Raw genomic sequence first — 17,687 nt, forward strand, 5'->3', positions numbered from 1 at the left:
CTGAAGCTAAGTATGTACGAGAATAGAGCAAAAAGCATGCATGAACTGTGGCAAAGAGTGGAAAAAGAGTGGAATTCCTTTACAAAGGATCAGTGCTTAAAGTATATTGACAGTATGCCAGAAAGAATGCAAGATGTCATTGCTGAAAAGGGCGGATCAACTAGATATTAGTAAAGTCAAAATACCTCACAAATAGACCGAGCTTAAGTATCTGTCTCCTAATAGATCTCAGCTAAAGATCTGAGTTTAAAGTTTTGGTACACAGTAGTGTACATATGGATGACTTTATATTTCAAATTTGAAATGATTGAGCCAATTTCTCATGGAATTACATCAAAAATAAGTAAAAATCATCATACGTTTGTGAGGTATTTTGACCCACTGTACTTCTTGATAAAAAGATGTTATGAGATATTTGCAGATAAAAATTTGAGAATTAAAAGGAGATAGTACTTGAAAACTAGTGAATGAGTCTCTATGTAACCTCTTTATTAGATTTCAAGACGAGAGAGAGAACCCATTTAATCAAACTACGCCTTTATATAGGAAATAAAATTATTCAGGGACCGAAGTGAGTTCAAGGTCAATTTTAGTATTGAACTTGAATAATATAGATATTGTACAGTAGTGGACAAAACTGGTGCACAAAACTTTTTTTCAGCTTTTAACTACCATTACTTGCTCATGGTGATTGCAATAGCTATGAAACTATATTAGAAGGAAGATATGCTAGCCATTGTAATTTACGTGTATTCCTAGCATGACATTGTTAAAACTGAGCGAATAGCATGCTTTTCATTTATAAAATTCTATATTTTCTAAAAACCGCAAAAGTGGTTAAAATCTAAGACTTTGTATAATCATCTCACCTCTTGATATTATCGAATATTCTTCTTGGCATATGCTAGTAGTATGCGTGTATATCATTTTCAATAAAAGAGCCCAGCTCTTTAACTATTATTTTCCAAAGATCATCTATCCTTTTTGGTCTAGTATCGTATCGTCATAGCTTTGCCTTCAATTGCCACCAGACATGCTTAAGAAGGCTTAAGCCGGGATTAGTGGTAACTAACCCTTTAGCACAGAAGCCCTGCTATCAAATATTGATTTTGTGGCATGTCTTGTCTTGTGCTTTGTGTCATTGTCATGCTGAAACGAGAGATTACGATATTTTAGACCACTATACCCTAGGCTTTTGTGGTATGTAGTAAGCAAAATACATGTGTATACCTATGAATTTATTACAGCATCGTATACTTGACACAAATATCCTGGTCCTCAATATCTAATACAGCCTTAAAATGTAACAGAGCAACCAGCATGCTTCATTGTTTGCTCACCATAAAAAGATCGCTAAGATTGCTCGACTTGCTTTCAATATTAGTGTATACTATCTGCACTCATAGCATTCATGTTTTTTTCATTGCTAAATATGATGGACTTCCAGCCCTCTATGGTATGCGATGGTTTGTCGTGATACCACTTTCATCGCTTTTTCTGGCTTATACAGCTAATGAAAATCTTCGATTCCTTAGTTCCAGACTCAAAATCTAGCTTCCTACAGTGCCTTTTGACTGACAGTTTGCTAATACTGTATCCTAAGGACCTCAAAAAGAGCTGAGCATCAGAAGCTGTGCGTAAAGGTCCTTGTCGAAACTTTAGGCGGATGATTGCATTAGTTATTTTGCTGACTACGACCGGTCGACTACCACGGTCACAAGCCTTGATGTTCTTTTCTTCCTTTCTTATCCTGTTGATTGTCCATTTGGAGATTCTTGCTACCCTAAAAAGATCCGCTGCCGTACGAACTAAGTGTATTCGAAATCTCAGAGCTTCGCTTTTACAGTTGCTTATTTTCTTAAGCATATAAGGCAGGTACTTTGTTATAGTGAATAGGGTAAAAACAAAAGGGGGAATTCAATGGGAAATACAAAATAAGCATGAGTTTATGCATTTTTCAAGAGCTACTAAAGCTCACTAATATACTGTGAAATCTGAAAGCAAACGGGAGAGATATGAGGAAAATTGAAGGAAGGCTAGACAAGTACTATATTTTTGGCGAAAATTGAAATATTCAAAAAATCACTAAAAATGACCTTATGCCTGCGGGATGTCCGACACAGTTCCCGTTTACATATCATAATGTATCTTTTAGACTGCCTTTCAGATGGTATATGCCACAAAAGTCACAGACATATGGCGGAGATGCAATACTTATTTTCATTTTTGTGCACCAGTTTTGTCCGCTACTGTATATGGTTAATATTGTAAATGAGTCTTAGAGAATATGTAATATATAATATTATGTATTCAGTACTTGTTATTTCTTATATAAGATTTGAGTAATCTCATACGAATAATAAGTATTTAATGGGGTAAATACGACATAGCCCCCGACCAGTATGAGATTACCTTAATGAAAATCTCGTGACTATTTTGGTTTGTTTTTTTTTTTTTTTTTTTTTTTTTTTTTTTTTTTGTAAATGAAAAGTAATTTACTTATGAATAGATTTAAGTCGTTTACTGGAACGAGTGGCTGTGGAAGGAGTATCACAAGCGTTGTTAGTTGGAGGCTTATTACGACGAGTTCTTTTAACAGGCCGTGCTGAAGAGCCAACATTAGATTTAATTGTGGATTTTTTATCAACCAAATTAGAATTATTTTCATCATCAGAAGAGAAATGTTTCATAGCAGTACTTATAGTACCAGATGGAGTGGATTTTAGTAGTTCAGATGAAGATGGAGAATTGGTAATTGGAGCATTTTTTGGAGGAATATATTTTTTACCAAGATTTTTCCAATAATTGCGTAGTGTGTTAGGGTCATTAAACTTATCTGCAGATAGCCATTCATCCCACTCACTGCTATAGTTTTTCCAACGTACAAGGTACTCACGGTTTTTTGGAGGGCCACGATGGTTTATAACTGCTTCGATTTCGAAATTTATGATTTCATTACCTTCATCATCCAGTTCGATAACTTCTTCATTAGAGATTAATTTCAGCTCAACGGAAGTGTAGGCACGAGGCATAAGGACACCAGTTTCGTCACGTAAGATATAGGCATTTCCTTTATTTTTACGTACGACAGTATATGGTCCTTCATAAGCAGGAGCGAGTTGACCAGATTTATTTGGAATACGAACCATGACATGAGAGCCAGGTGCATAATCAACAAGCCTATGAGAATCATTGAACTTTGCTTGTTCAAGTTCGATTTGTGCTTTGGTTTTATTAACGATAGCTGGGAATACAATATCAGTCATATAATCAATGCGTTTCATGAGCTCTTCATGAGACATTGGTGGTTTATCTTTAACTTCTTTGAGCTTATCTTTGTCAGATCGAAAACCATAAGGTTCGTTCATTTTACGTGCGAACATAAGAGAGAAAGGTGTTGAATTTAACCGTTTGGATATACGATTATTCATAGCAAGTTGAATAGATGGAAGATATAAATCCCAATCATTGCCAACACCATGTGTGGCTTTAGCCAGTAATTTTTTGACTGATTGTACAGTACGTTCACTAATTCCATTAGCAGATGGGTGTAGAGGAGTGATGAATCGATGATCATAGCCCATAGCATCAGCTAAATCTTTGGAGAGCGAGTTCTTAAACTCTGTTCCATTATCGCTTTGGAGTTTTGTAGGAAAACCCATAGTTGAGAACACGTCAATAAGAGAACGTAAAATTGTATCTGATCTTTTATCAGGTAGAGCACGAAGTATACAAAAGCGTGTGCAAACATCGATAATAACCATAAAATAATTATTATTGTAAACGGAAGTAGTATGCATAGGACCACCAAGATCAATAGCATAATGATCACCAGGATAGTAGCTATAAATGCTACGTAGAGGATGAAAGCCTCTTTTTTCTATATTATGCTTCATACAATCTTTGCATTGCTTAATGAATTTAATGCAATCACCTATCAAGTTAGGCCAGTGGATACCGTCATCATGGAGACGTTTGACCATTTGTTCAGCACCATAGTGGCCAATTTTATTATGGGCATCTATAAGTAACTGTTGGTGTTCAGCCAAAGGAGGTGTAAGATAATCCGAATATAATGGCTGTGCAGATTGTACATAAAACAAGTATTGATCATTAATGTTATAATCAATATCTCTTATATCAGTATTTTCTTTAACTTGTGTGATGTCCTTTTGTGCATCAGAAGTTGTAGTTTCTTGAATTACTGAAATAATGTTTATAGCAGCATTGTATTTAGAATAAGCTCGATGTTTTTTCTTTGTATTAATTGTCTCAGAAATAGCATGATTCTGTCTATATGAGGATAATCTTTTGCCTTTTTTAATATCACTTTCATGCTCAACCGTATCCTTTGGCGGATATAATCTGGATAGTTTGTCAGGTAAGACATTTTCCAAGCCGGGAACATGAATGACACTAAAGTTATAGTCAAGAATGACGTCAAGCCATTTAATAAGCATACCATTGGCATTCTTTTGGGAATGAATATAGCATAAAGCTTTATGGTCAGTGTATAAAGTAAATCGTGTGCCCCATATGAATTTATGAAATTGGGTTAAGGCATAAACTACACCAAGCAATTCACGCATTGTAACACTATAACGTTTTTCGCTTCTTGACAGGGAACGGGACATGAAACCAATGTATCTTTTGATTTTAGATATTTCGCCATTAGGTTTAGTCACTTCGAACTCTTGATATAAGCAACAACCAGTACTGTAATCTGATGAATCAGTAGCAATACAAAATGGTTTTGACAGATCAGGATGGGATAACATCAATTCTGAAGACAAAATGTGCTTGATACTATCAAAGTGCATTTGATGCTCTTTTGTCCATTCGAAAGGACCTTTAACTTTTTCATCATGACAACGCAAAGCATCTAAGGGAGCCATGAGAAGTGCAGCGTTAGGAGTATGTTGTCTAAAATAGTTGACAAATCCAAGAAAACTTTGCACTTGCTTTTGAGTAGTAGGACGAGGCCAATCGAATATATTTGTTAATTTTCGGGCATCAATCTGCTTTCCTGAGGCAGAAATAGAATATCCCAATAAATAAACGGCTGATTTTGCCAAATAGGTCTTTTCAAAATTAATTTTTAAATTAGCATCAGTTAATATTTGCAGCACTTTTTTAACATGAAGAAAATGTGCATGTATAGATGAACTGAATATACAGATATCATCCACAAAACATTTTACATAAGGAAGATCTTTAAATAATGTTAACATTATACGAGAGAATAGCTGACTTATTGTAGATATTCCAAAAGGAGCACCTCTATACATATATTGTAAATTATTGGGCGCAGTAAAAGTAGTTTTAATTTGATCATCCTTATTTACAGGAAACTGATTAAATGCAGATTTTAGATCTAACGTGCTAAAAATGACTGCACCAGACATAGAATTGAATATATCGTTAATTAATGGAAGTTGATGATTATCAACTGGTAAGACCTTATTTAACATTCTAGGATCCAACACTAATCGAATTTTATCAGTCTTAGTGCCGTCTAGATTTTTTTTATGAGTTACTGTCATAGGCAGATTCCATCCAGATGGAGTTGCTGGAATGATAATACCTTCATCTAACCAACTATTTATTATATCCATTACTTTAGGCTGTAAAGTATATGCTATTGGATATTGTTTTATATTGGCAACATAGTCTTTTGGCGTTGGGAGATGTAAAACAGCCTCTTTAATATTACATAAAGAATTCTTATTTAATTTTTTGTTTGCTTCGATGTATGGTTTAATAGCCATATCAAAAACTTTTTGTTCTTTTTCTGTACCGGCTCGTGAAATATTTGGTTCATAAGCTTTATCTAGAATAGAGTCGTCTAATTCTTTTTCAGTACTTTTATGTTTGACTGCTACATTCATTAAATGAATGGAAAGTTTAGGAAGCAAATCTGTTCCAATAAGAATTTTACAGTTGTAAGAGGAAGCATGATCGTCAATGATATCAAACTTATGTTTAATAATGTAGTCAATGTTGTCGTATTCGACATTCACATAGTCAACAGATCTCATTCTGGGAATTTGGTCGCCATTTGCTAAAACTAGGTTACCAGGAACTGAATGAAATTTAATATTATTGTCTATTGCGAATTTTTTATTCATGACAGAAACACGTGCACCAGTATCTATGATACCATAAGTGTTCACATTATTAAGCGTGATTGGAGTAACAGGCGAATAAGCCACATTATCCGATTCGAATAGACTATCATCTTCTCCAACTTTGTTATTACGAATGGCAAAGACATTTTTGTTATACTCTTCATCAAAACTAGCATTTATATTTTTATTTGAACAGATTATATTTCTGTCATAATGTTTATATAAAAATTCAAATTCGTCATCGAATGATTCATTTAATTCATAAGATTGCGAGGTAGATTCATTATTACTAGGAGATAAAGATAAATCAGTAACTCTGTTTTTAGGAGATTTATTTGTTTGACTAATGCTAGTGATCGAGTTGGATAACTCTAAATTGCTAACAGTTTTGTCATTTCCTTTAGAAGAATTACTTACAATTTGTTTGCCATGTTTTCTTTTGACATATTCAAGTCTTACAGAACAAGATGAGTAATGACCAGGAGAGTACTTGGCAGTCTTACAAAATGTGCATACACCTTGCTTCTTTAAATCTGCAATTTCTTGCTGAAATTCAACAGACGATTTGGAAACTTTTTGGTTTTTATGTTCACTTTGATGTACCATTTTTCTTTTTTTAGTATTGGCGTTATCATCATGTTCACCAAGTTTTTTGGTATTTTCTTCCTTTTTCTTATCCTTAAGGATGTTCAACAAAGCAGATTCCAAGTTAGCCATTTCTTTAATGAGAATTGACTCAAGAACATTCCATTCCTTAGGCAGAGGAATAGGCAAGTTGCGAGTTGAATAAACACTCTCTCCAGTGGTATTGGAGCTAGCAGAGACAAGAGAGGGAAGATTTCTTGTAATAGTAGCTTGGACCATTTCTTGAAACTTGACAGTGTGAAGCTTCGAAACGAAATGTCCAATCAAGAAAGTGTTATCATGCATATTGACCTTTGCACCAAGAGAGAAAAGACGATATCGATCCATTGCTTGGGTCAAAGTTTCACAACGTTCTTGCCTGAAATTGATAAGGTTTTTAAACCACATTTCTGGTGTAGTTTGTGAAGCAAGATCGAAGCGTTGTTTCAAGACTTCTTTTGCCTGATCCCAATTCAAAGCGGTTTTCTTGTCCATACAACGTCTTTTGATGAATCGTTCGAACCAATCATGGTCGGTATCACTGTCAGACTTTTCAAACGAAACTTCCAGGTAGTGCAACCAATGATCCTCTATAGATACATCATAATCCAAGAACTTTCTTTGGAAATCTCTAATAAACATATCCAAAGATGGTTCATTACTTGGATTGACGTTTTTATCACCTTCCCGAAGAGTGAGCTGATACAGAGCACTAGCAGTAGGGTTGACATTGAACCTTGGGATTTCACGGCTTGGGATTAGTCTATCCTTGGGTGATGAATTTTTAGATCCACTGCCCTTCAACTCATGATTACGTAATTCAAACTGGGAAGCGATAAGAGCGTTAACATCATTTAAAGCTGATACAGCATAACTCAATTGCTTCTCGTTTTCTTCAAGTAAAGTTAGCTTATTTTCTAAAATAAAACTCGCTTTATTATTGTTTAATTTTTCAATTAAATCAAAGAACATGGTTTTTTGAACCATCAACCTCTCCAAATAATTAGGAGGGTCTGAAGAAGGAACAGCAGGGGAAGAGTTAGTAGCTTCATCCATCTCAACATCAGTTTCGATGGATGGATCATCACGAGGATGGATGGATGAGTTTGATGCTCTACTTTCGAGAGTTTCAAGATCCATTCTATCCAAGGACTTAGCTACTTCGTCAGCTGAATCCTTTTCAACGTTTTTAGAAGGGGATTGAGTAATAGAAGAATTCATTCAAAAAAATGAGATATTTGCAGATAAAAATTTGAGAATTAAAAGGAGATAGTACTTGAAAACTAGTGAATGAGTCTCTATGTAACCTCTTTATTAGATTTCAAGACGAGAGAGAGAACCCATTTAATCAAACTACGCCTTTATATAGGAAATAAAATTATTCAGGGACCGAAGTGAGCTCAAGGTCAATTTTAGTATTGAACTTGAATAATATAGATATTGTATATGGTTAATATTGTAAATGAGTCTTAGAGAATATGTAATATATAATATTATGTATTCAGTACTTGTTATTTCTTATATAAGATTTGAGTAATCTCATACGAATAATAAGTATTTAATGGGGTAAATACGACATGTTAAACTATACCAATCATGTAAATAACTCATCGTCTAATATCGATTAATAATCAATAGTCATATACTGTAAATACTAATATTTAGCCGTGGTTAGAAAAGTATAAATACCCTCATATTTTTAACTTGAATAAAGGACAATCTACTTTGAGTCTCACTTATTTTTACATTTGTTGATTGACTTAGTACTTTTTACATTATAAAACCTCAAATATTACAGGTGTCAACATTGACAAGAACTGGCTAAGATATCTCCAGTTGTCCATTGAAAATGGCCAGGATGATAGGAGCATCAATTGGTTCCAACATAAGCTGACTGCCGCTGATTTCAAAAACAGCAATTGGGAAGGTGCCAAGACCGCTCTCATAGGCAAGTTTGGTGAATCCTTCACCTACTTGCAGTATCGTCAAAAGCTGATGAGAATCAAGCAGCCCAACGGCGAGTACTTGAACATGTATGTGGACAGATACATAGATCTTTTGACCAAAGCCAAGTTTGCGGACAGTCCGCTGGCAGTGATGCATTTCCTGGGCACATTGCTTCCACCTGTCAAGGACTGTTTGGAAAGAAGACTGGCTGAAATACGTGCCAAGAAAAATGCTGATTTCATCTTGGAAGATGATACGTTGTCGAAAATCCAGACAATCATAGAAAACAACAAGATGCATTTCATAGAAGAATGGAAGAAGATCTTCCCTGGTTTGAAAAATCAGGAACGATCTCAGTTCAAGCCTGCCGACAAGAAGGCACCAAGGCAAATAGAAACGAAAAGAAAGTTTCATGGCGACGAGCAGAGGTACTTTCCCGAAAACAAGAATAGGGAAAGAAATTTCCATAAAAGGCCGGCACACAGCGCGCCTAAATGTCGCTATTGTGGGGAGAAATATACCCCAGGTCACCTTGACAAATGTCGAGAAATGGAAAAACGTCGTGACCATTACTTGAATAAAGATACGGGTTTTAGAGCACGCAAAGATGCACCCAAAAACTACACTGGTAATTTTTCCCAAAGGCGTAGATCATTTGAAGAGAAAATTCATAATGCGAATGATTCACGTATAACGGTTCATAATATTAAGAAGGTTGAGAAACAGACCACTACTGAACCAGAGATCATGCAAACACATCCTGCGGATGAGGTTATGAATGACCTCTTAAATGATGATGAAATCATCAGTCCGTTTCAAAAAGCGTTGAAACAAATTCGGGAGAAAAAGAAGCACAAGCAAGGTGTTTTGCCAAATAAAGAATATGAAGCGAAAACTACAAAAAGACAATAGTTGTGAAACTAAAGATTATATACAGTGGGTCAAAATACCTCACAAACGTATGATGATTTTTACTTATTTTTGATGTAATTCCATGAGAAATTGGCTCAATCATTTCAAATTTGAAATATAAAGTCATCCATATGTACACTACTGTGTACCAAAACTTTAAACTCAGATCTTTAGCTGAGATCTATTAGGAGACAGATACTTAAGCTCGGTCTATTTGTGAGGTATTTTGACTTTACTAATATCTAGTTGATCCGCCCTTTTCAGCAATGACATCTTGCATTCTTTCTGGCATACTGTCAATATACTTTAAGCACTGATCCTTTGTAAAGGAATTCCACTCTTTTTCCACTCTTTGCCACAGTTCATGCATGCTTTTTGCTCTATTTTCGTACATACTTACAGTGACTCCCAAAACTGTCCCAATGTTTTGTAATTTTGTCTTTTACCGTCAATGGTGCGATTACTGATTGCGTAAAGTATGCCTTGTTGTACCTCATTTGAAAGCTGTGGCGGTGTAGATGTACGTAGTACAGACTGTTTCTCAAGTTATGTAGCACAGACGGAGATAATAAATGTAAAGAATGACCGGTGCATTGGGACAGTTTTGGGAGCATATTGAAAAAATCACAATTTATTTATTTATTTATTATTCATAGTTTGACCAACGTCCTTTGTTCTAAATATACTTACGTATACGTTGTGGCATACTTCCTGTAACTTTTTATCACTCTTCCGGCATTATAAGCTCGTATAAAACTTGATTATACGTTCATAAAGCTCATTCATGCATTTTAGTACAGTTTCATAGTCATTAAGCCTCCTTTTCACCAATGATCACATGTTTTCCGTAGTCTTTAAGCCAGAAGATTGTTCAGGCCATTGTAAAACATTATAAAATCGTTTTTGAAGGTACTACTTTACTATTTTCGGAGTATGCTTAGGGTCGTTGTCATGCTGGCAAATCACCTGATGACGTTCGAAGCCTACTTTATCGACACCATATTCTATCGTACACTCCAACTTACCTTCCAAGGTCTCTTTGTACATTGCGTTGTCCATATTACCATTGGTTTTGCACATCTAACCGACTCCAGCATAGGTAATGACATTCCACAGCATGATATTGCATCCATCGTGTTTAACAGCAATCTTCACGTGATGGCGTTTGAGGCTTTCCCCTGATCGAATCCAAGCCTAGGTGTGTCCATCCAAATTAAATCTATTTATTTTTGTCTCGTCTGGCTAAATAACGCGTTCCTAGTCATCTACTGTCGAGTTACTGTGAGCAATACACCAAGAAAGTTTGTTGCGGATATTCTTTGCACTGAGTAATGGCTTCTTTGGCTTCTCAGTCGCGCCTAAGACTATCTTTCGAAGGACTTTATGAACTCTTTCAATACCTACGTTCTTTCCAATATGGTTTTCAAGGCATTTGGTAACCTTCACAGCACTTGGGACACAATTTTTGATGAGCTGGTGTACATAGTAATGTTCATCAGCTGCAGACAATACCTTGGATCGACCCCCGTTCGGCCTCATAACACTAGAGCAATGGGTTCTTTGGAGTCTTCTAATCGTACTCTTACCTAAACCCGTCAATTCTTCCATCTCCCGAACCGACTTACCTTGTTTAAGGAAAGTAATAGCTTGAAATACCATATCTTCTGGGACTTGTTTCACGTTGAGATTTAATGAGCGAGTTATAGCCGAGTAGGAGTTTAAAATTTCCGCAGATGTTAATTAGGACATCGGATACGTTTGCGGTGCTAATACATTCAGTTTGGTGATTGTATGCAAGTTGTTGATGGATATTTTGTAGATATTCTGATTTTTTCAATATGCTCCCAAAACTGTCCCAATGCACCGGTCATTCTTTACATTTATTATCTCCGTCTGTGCTACATAACTTGAGAAACAGTCTGTACTACGTACATCTACACCGCCACAGCTTTCAAATGAGGTACAACAAGGCATACTTTACGCAATCAGTAATCGCACAATTGACGGTAAAAGACAAAATTACAAAACATTGGGACAGTTTTGGGAGTCACTGTAGCTTCAGCTTAAGATGGTGCCATATATGCTCGATTGGATTCAAATCAGGACTTTGGGATGGCCAGTCATCAATATAACACATACTGTTATCTTCCATATACTGTTTTGTAGACTTTGATCGGTGTTTTGGGTCGTTGTCATGTTGAAAAATGGATGATTTCCAATCTAGGCCATAGTACCCGAGCGTGTCTTTAAGGCTTGTACCAAGGATTTCTTGGTATACCTCTGAATTCATGATGCCATCATATACCTGACATGCATACCCAGGTCCCTCACTGGTTATACAGCCCCACAATATGATACCACCACCACCATGCTTCACTGTAACTTCAATGTGATGAGGCCGAAGACGGTCTCCTTTACGCTTCCAGTAGTATATACAGCCTGTTGTATAATGGTAATAGTAATTCAAAAAAAGGTAGAAACAAAAATAAAGAAACAGTTTGGATACTTTTTGAGACTGATCTTTATTTCAGTTTAAGTTAAAGTAAAAATTATTCTAATTGAAGGCAGGTATTTATATCTTATTGAGTGAGTGACTTGATATCTTCTATTGTTATCGTTCTTCTAATATTCAGGTACTTTAGCAAGTGTTATCTCTAATTATGATTATGAAAACTTTTCATTTGTTCTTTTGTATGTCTGTCATAGATTATCTTTTATTCTGGGAATTCCTCACTGATTTGAATAACGTTATTTTACGCGTTATTTCAATTATGTGAAAGATTAGCAATATTCCTGACATTGGATTGGATTTGGTTATTTTAGTTGATGCTTCTTCTTATCAAAGAACTCTCATGAATACAATACACATTCTAAAAGAATATGCTTAATTGGAATTGATTGTATGATCTTACTTAAATAAACTTGTATTTTATTTTATTTTAATTATGATCTTGTATTAAGACTTATATTTATTACTGTCAACTACAATCAGTTACTGTTCTACAACACAGCCATCCGAGCCCCAAATATTAATTTTGGTTTCATCCGAGAAGATGACACGTCGCCAGTCGTGAATGGTCCAATACTGATGCTTTTTAGCCCAAGCTAATCGAGCTTTCTTGTGCTGTGCAGTGAGTAAAGGCTTCTTCTTTTTTATCTCGGCAAAAATCTCAACAGAATGCAAAACGTTAATAGCGGATTGGTACGACATAGAATAGCCCAACTCTTCCAACTTCAGGTGGACCTCCTTGGCAGTCCTTAATGAGCCGTTTAGAGCCTCTCGCTTGATTAGACGACGAGCGATGTCGCTTACAAGATGCTGTTTGCCATCTTTCTTGCGAATCCGGTTAGGCATCCACTTATTTGCATGGTTGATAACAGTGTTTTGATGCACTCCAAACCTTTTTGCAACAACATCAGTCAATAAATCATGCTCTATTGCTGATTTGATGTCCATTTGAGTTTCGTATGCTAAGGATTTGGGCATTTTTGCAGATGGATAGATGATGCAGTAGATGGAAATTTACTTACGGATTAGCAAAAGAAAGAATAATCAATTCTTTTCCAAAATTTAAATTCTATGTTCCGGGATGACTGCGCTATCCGGAAAATGTCTAAAACTTGCCGGAACATTGTTTGGAATGACCTATGGCGGAGAAAAGAAATAATTGATGGAAGTCAAAATACCTCACAAATAGACCGCCTCCAGTGTCGTATTTACCCCATTAAATACTTATTATTCGTATGAGATTACTCAAATCTTATATAAGAAATAACAAGTACTGAATACATAATATTATATATTACATATTCTCTAAGACTCATTTACAATATTAACCATATACAATATCTATATTATTCAAGTTCAATACTAAAATTGACCTTGAGCTCACTTCGGTCCCTGAATAATTTTATTTCCTATATAAAGGCGTAGTTTGATTAAATGGGTTCTCTCTCTCGTCTTGAAATCTAATAAAGAGGTTACATAGAGACTCATTCACTAGTTTTCAAGTACTATCTCCTTGTTGTAAACATAGTTATTTTCTATAAGATATCAGTTGTATTAAAATAATAACGATACACAAAAATTAAACTATGATTGAACAATTCCACACTTTTCCAAATTTAGAACAATAAGATCAGTATTTGTCATCCTAGCGAGTCTAATCAATTGTCAACCCCAAAAGTAATTAGATCAAAGTTAATTGACTGGTTATTATTTCTATTGTTCAACTTCAGATGCATATATTAGAACATCGACAAGCTTTAGCTTAATCATTGGTTCTTCAGCACGACATCGTTGCCGAGTCTATATCTTTTATATCTACGCTCACAAAGAATATAAATAGATGCCAACTTTTTATCCATTAAACGGGGCTCTTTTGCAATATAAAGAAATCTGCAATAAAGAAGGATTTTAATTTTATATTGCTGCTATTGTTTTTTTGTTTAATTTTTTTATTTAATCTTACGATTAAAACACTCCTTTTAATTCTCAAATTTTTATCTGCAAATATCTCATCCAGTTCATCGTTACTTATTCGCTCAGTTTTCAATTTCTGTCGTCGGAATTTTATAAACACATACACAACGCATTGGATAACATCTGTGCAAAATTTGAGAAAGATACAAAAGTTATTGAGTAATCCAGAAGACTATAACATCAAAAAGTGCTGAGGTTTGTGAGGTATTTTGACCCACTGTAATTATTAATCCTGATCCAGGAACTTATTGGAATATTCTGGAGTGGATCGGGATTTTATTTGAAGTGGTATAATACAATGTCCGACATTCCCAATTTAGAGGACCATTGTTGGCAGTAATTTACATTATTACTTTATTATATGTGTAAATACCACAACACCATAATGTTTCACGATGGCGGCTAAATGAAAGATTTACCATCCATCTTTTTGGAAGCCTGTAGCGGAGCTAAAATTAAGCGTACAGACGTACTCTATACATCATTCGAAAGCTTCGGTTGTCTATTTTTAGACACTGTAGCATTCGTCTTTAAAAAAAGGCAATGTGCTGAAAATAATGAGGAAAGAAAATAGGCGCTATAGGCCGTCCATTGGTATCTTTATGGCTAAAATGAAAGGTTTATTTGTTTATTTTAAGCAGTTCGGAGTTTCTTCACTGCTGTACTAGGAGCAGAAGTATCATTTTCGTCGGATTCGCTATTGGAATCTTCGTATGAGATAAAAATAAAGGGTTCCTCATCGCCCTGATCACCAGTGGTGAGATATTTGCAGATAAAAATTTGAGAATTTTAAAAGGAAAGATGGTACTTGAAAACCTATAGTGAATATTTTCTTTCCTCATTATTTTCAGCACATTGCCTTTTTTTAAAGACGAATGCTACAGTGTCTAAAAATAGACAACCGAAGCTTTCGAATGATGTATAGAGTATGTCTGTACGCTTAATTTTAGCTGCGCTACAGGCTTCCAAAAAGATGAACGGTAAATCTTTCATTTAGCCCTCTCTCCTATAGCACCACTGACTGAGTCAGCTGGAGAAGGCGAACGAGAACGGGAACCAGTGACCATTTCCACGTAGGAAGGTGACCCGGGACGGTCAGAAAAGTTGTCCAGGCCAGGGGTCACAGGAGAAGCAGGACAAGAGGAGGCAACCTCAGAAACAACAGAGGACAAAGAGGAAACAGAAGAGATGGAAGCACGAGATGTGCGAGTGGAGCGGTTGTTGCGGGTGATGACGGCCATGTTATAAAGGTAGTAGCAGTTGGAGTGGCTTATTGAAAAAATATGATATTTGGTACTTATGATGTAAAAACAGTAGGAAGTCAATAGCTGAAGTGCTTTTAAGTATTTAAAATATGAAAAAGAAGAATTAACGAGACCGAACAATAGTTCTAAAGTCGAATACTTTTATTAAAGAAAGATTCCAAGGCTATTTATATTAGTTGAGCAAGACCTGAGATTAAATGACAAGAGATAGTTACGACCGATATGATTTGACATGTATAAGAAAAATTTTATAAACTGATGTAAATAATCAACTGTTGAGATGAAAGTGAAACTTGGCTGTTCAGGGCAGTTGGTAATTATCAGGATCTATTCTTATTCAAACTCATTTGTAAAGATTTAGCTTAGAATGATAAGACTGTTATCTTATTGACATGTCAAAACATGACAATAGCTAACAACTACTATTTATGAAGTAAAAAAAGGAGAGGAACTAATAATTTAGAATGAACCCTGGATTATATCGTCTGACTATTAATTGTATAGTCTGACGTAGGCTGGACTGAGATCAATAATAAAATAATAAATGAAGATATCATTAATGACCAAACACGACAGTTCCAATGTTGGTTTTTGTATTTAACCTTAATTTTTTCCCGATTGTGTAACAATACAAGCAAAATTTTTTTTCAGTAATATTAGCTGTAAATGCGCTACAAAATGCATGTTCTTGTGAGCCGTGTTTAGGATAGGGGGGTTTTAGGTAAAAGTAGTATAACAACAAAGATATGTTATATAATGGTTTAAATAATAAAGGAAAAGGTAAAAACAAAGATCAAGAAACAGTTTGGGTACTTTTTGAGACTGATCTTTATTTCAGTTTAAGTTAAAGTAAAAATTATTCTAATTGAAGGCAGGTATTTATATCTTATTGAGTGAGTGACTTGATATCTTCTATTGTTATCGTTCTTCTAATATTCAGGTACTTTAGCAAGTGTTATCTATAATTATGACTATGAAAACTTTTCATTTGTTCTTTTGTGATTTATCCAAGAGAATAAAAAGGAACAAGAGAGGACGAGACTCGATAAAGAGATTGTTTTATTTAATAAGAAAATTGTACTCTATTTATACTTTTCATACACGGATAATATTTCATGTCATGGATTAATAATTAATGAGTATGATATAGCTGATGACAAATAGATAAGGGTTACGTGTCCTTCTATTGTTATATTTGTCATAGAATATTCGTATATGATTGACTGCGGCTGACTGTGATTTAGTTCCTGGATTTAATATAGTTTAACCGTGCAATTACGCAGCATCTTATCATGTAGCTTATTAATACTGTTTTCATATCGAGTTATGAATGATGGATACATCATTTTGTATGTCTGTCATAGATTATCTTTTATTCTGGGAATTCCTCACTGATTTGAATAACGTTATTTTACGCGTTATTTCAATTATGTGAAAGATTAGCAATATTCCTAACATTGGATTGGATTTGGTTATTTTAGTTGATACTTCTTCTTATCAAAGAACTCTCATGAATACAATACATATTCTAAAAGAACATGTTTAATTGGAATTGATTGTATGATCTTATTTAAATAAACTTATATTTTATCTTATTTTATTATGATCTTGTATTAAGACTTATATTTATTACTGTCAACTACAATCAGTTACTGTTCTACAACACAGCCATCCGAGCCCCAAATATTAATTTTGGTTTCATCCGAGAAGATGACACGTCGCCAGTCGTGAATGGTCCAATACTGATGCTTTTTAGCCCAAGCTAATCGAGCTTTCTTGTGCTGTGCAGTGAGTAAAGGCTTCTTCTTTTTTATCTCGGCAAAAATCTCAACAGAATGCAAAACGTTAATAGCGGATTGGTACGACATAGAATAGCCCAACTCTTCCAACTTCAGGTGGACCTCCTTGGCAGTCCTTAATGAGCCGTTTAGAGCCTCTCGCTTGATTAGACGACGAGCGATGTCGCTTACAAGATGCTGTTTGCCATCTTTCTTGCGAATCCGGTTAGGCATCCACTTATTTGCATGGTTGATAACAGTGTTTTGATGCACTCCAAACCTTTTTGCAACAACATCAGTCAATAAATCATGCTCTATTGCTGATTTGATGTCCATTTGAGTTTCGTATGCTAAGGATTTGGGCATTTTTGCAGATGGATAGATGATGCAGTAGATGGAAATTTACTTACGGATTAGCAAAAGAAAGAATAATCAATTCTTTTCCAAAATTTAAATTCTATGTTCCGGGATGACTGCGCTATCCGGAAAATGTCTAAAACTTGCCGGAACATTGTTTGGAATGACCTATGGCGGAGAAAAGAAATAATGA

At 35.1% G+C, this 17,687-nt stretch overlaps 6 protein-coding genes across 6 annotated transcripts; 1 reads left to right on the forward strand and 5 right to left on the reverse strand.

Annotated features, from left to right (window-relative positions):
- Nucleotides 1–2,495: 2,495 nt before the first annotated feature.
- Nucleotides 2,496–7,973, reverse strand: RO3G_07035 (uncharacterized protein; the record flags this gene model as incomplete). The annotated part of the gene is made up of 1 exon (XM_067661625.1): nucleotides 2,496–7,973. One exon carries the CDS (start codon nucleotides 7,971–7,973, stop codon nucleotides 2,496–2,498), a length of 5,478 nt encoding a protein of 1,825 aa, XP_067517726.1.
- A 356-nt stretch (nucleotides 7,974–8,329) lies between these two features.
- RO3G_07036 (uncharacterized protein) lies at nucleotides 8,330–9,611 on the forward strand (the record flags this gene model as incomplete). Its single annotated transcript, XM_067661626.1, has 2 exons — nucleotides 8,330–8,350; nucleotides 8,517–9,611. 2 exons carry the CDS (start codon nucleotides 8,330–8,332, stop codon nucleotides 9,609–9,611), a joined length of 1,116 nt encoding a protein of 371 aa, XP_067517727.1.
- Nucleotides 9,612–10,868: 1,257 nt separating this feature from the next.
- RO3G_07037 (uncharacterized protein) lies at nucleotides 10,869–11,270 on the reverse strand (the record flags this gene model as incomplete). Its single annotated transcript, XM_067661627.1, has 2 exons — nucleotides 10,869–11,197; nucleotides 11,237–11,270. The coding sequence occupies 2 exons, from the start codon at nucleotides 11,268–11,270 to the stop codon at nucleotides 10,869–10,871; spliced, it is 363 nt and encodes a 120-aa protein (XP_067517728.1).
- A 1,333-nt stretch (nucleotides 11,271–12,603) lies between these two features.
- Nucleotides 12,604–13,098, reverse strand: RO3G_07038 (uncharacterized protein; the record flags this gene model as incomplete). The annotated part of the gene is made up of 1 exon (XM_067661628.1): nucleotides 12,604–13,098. One exon carries the CDS (start codon nucleotides 13,096–13,098, stop codon nucleotides 12,604–12,606), a length of 495 nt encoding a protein of 164 aa, XP_067517729.1.
- A 1,985-nt stretch (nucleotides 13,099–15,083) lies between these two features.
- RO3G_07039 (uncharacterized protein) lies at nucleotides 15,084–15,335 on the reverse strand (the record flags this gene model as incomplete). Its single annotated transcript, XM_067661629.1, has 1 exon — nucleotides 15,084–15,335. One exon carries the CDS (start codon nucleotides 15,333–15,335, stop codon nucleotides 15,084–15,086), a length of 252 nt encoding a protein of 83 aa, XP_067517730.1.
- Nucleotides 15,336–17,008: 1,673 nt separating this feature from the next.
- RO3G_07040 (uncharacterized protein) lies at nucleotides 17,009–17,503 on the reverse strand (the record flags this gene model as incomplete). Its single annotated transcript, XM_067661630.1, has 1 exon — nucleotides 17,009–17,503. One exon carries the CDS (start codon nucleotides 17,501–17,503, stop codon nucleotides 17,009–17,011), a length of 495 nt encoding a protein of 164 aa, XP_067517731.1.
- Between the last annotated feature and the right edge of the window lie 184 nt (nucleotides 17,504–17,687).

Source organism: Rhizopus delemar, genomic scaffold (assembly GCF_000149305.1).
Source record: "Rhizopus delemar RA 99-880 supercont3.5 genomic scaffold, whole genome shotgun sequence".
NCBI classification, from domain to species: Eukaryota; Fungi; Mucoromycota; class Mucoromycetes; order Mucorales; family Rhizopodaceae; genus Rhizopus; species Rhizopus delemar.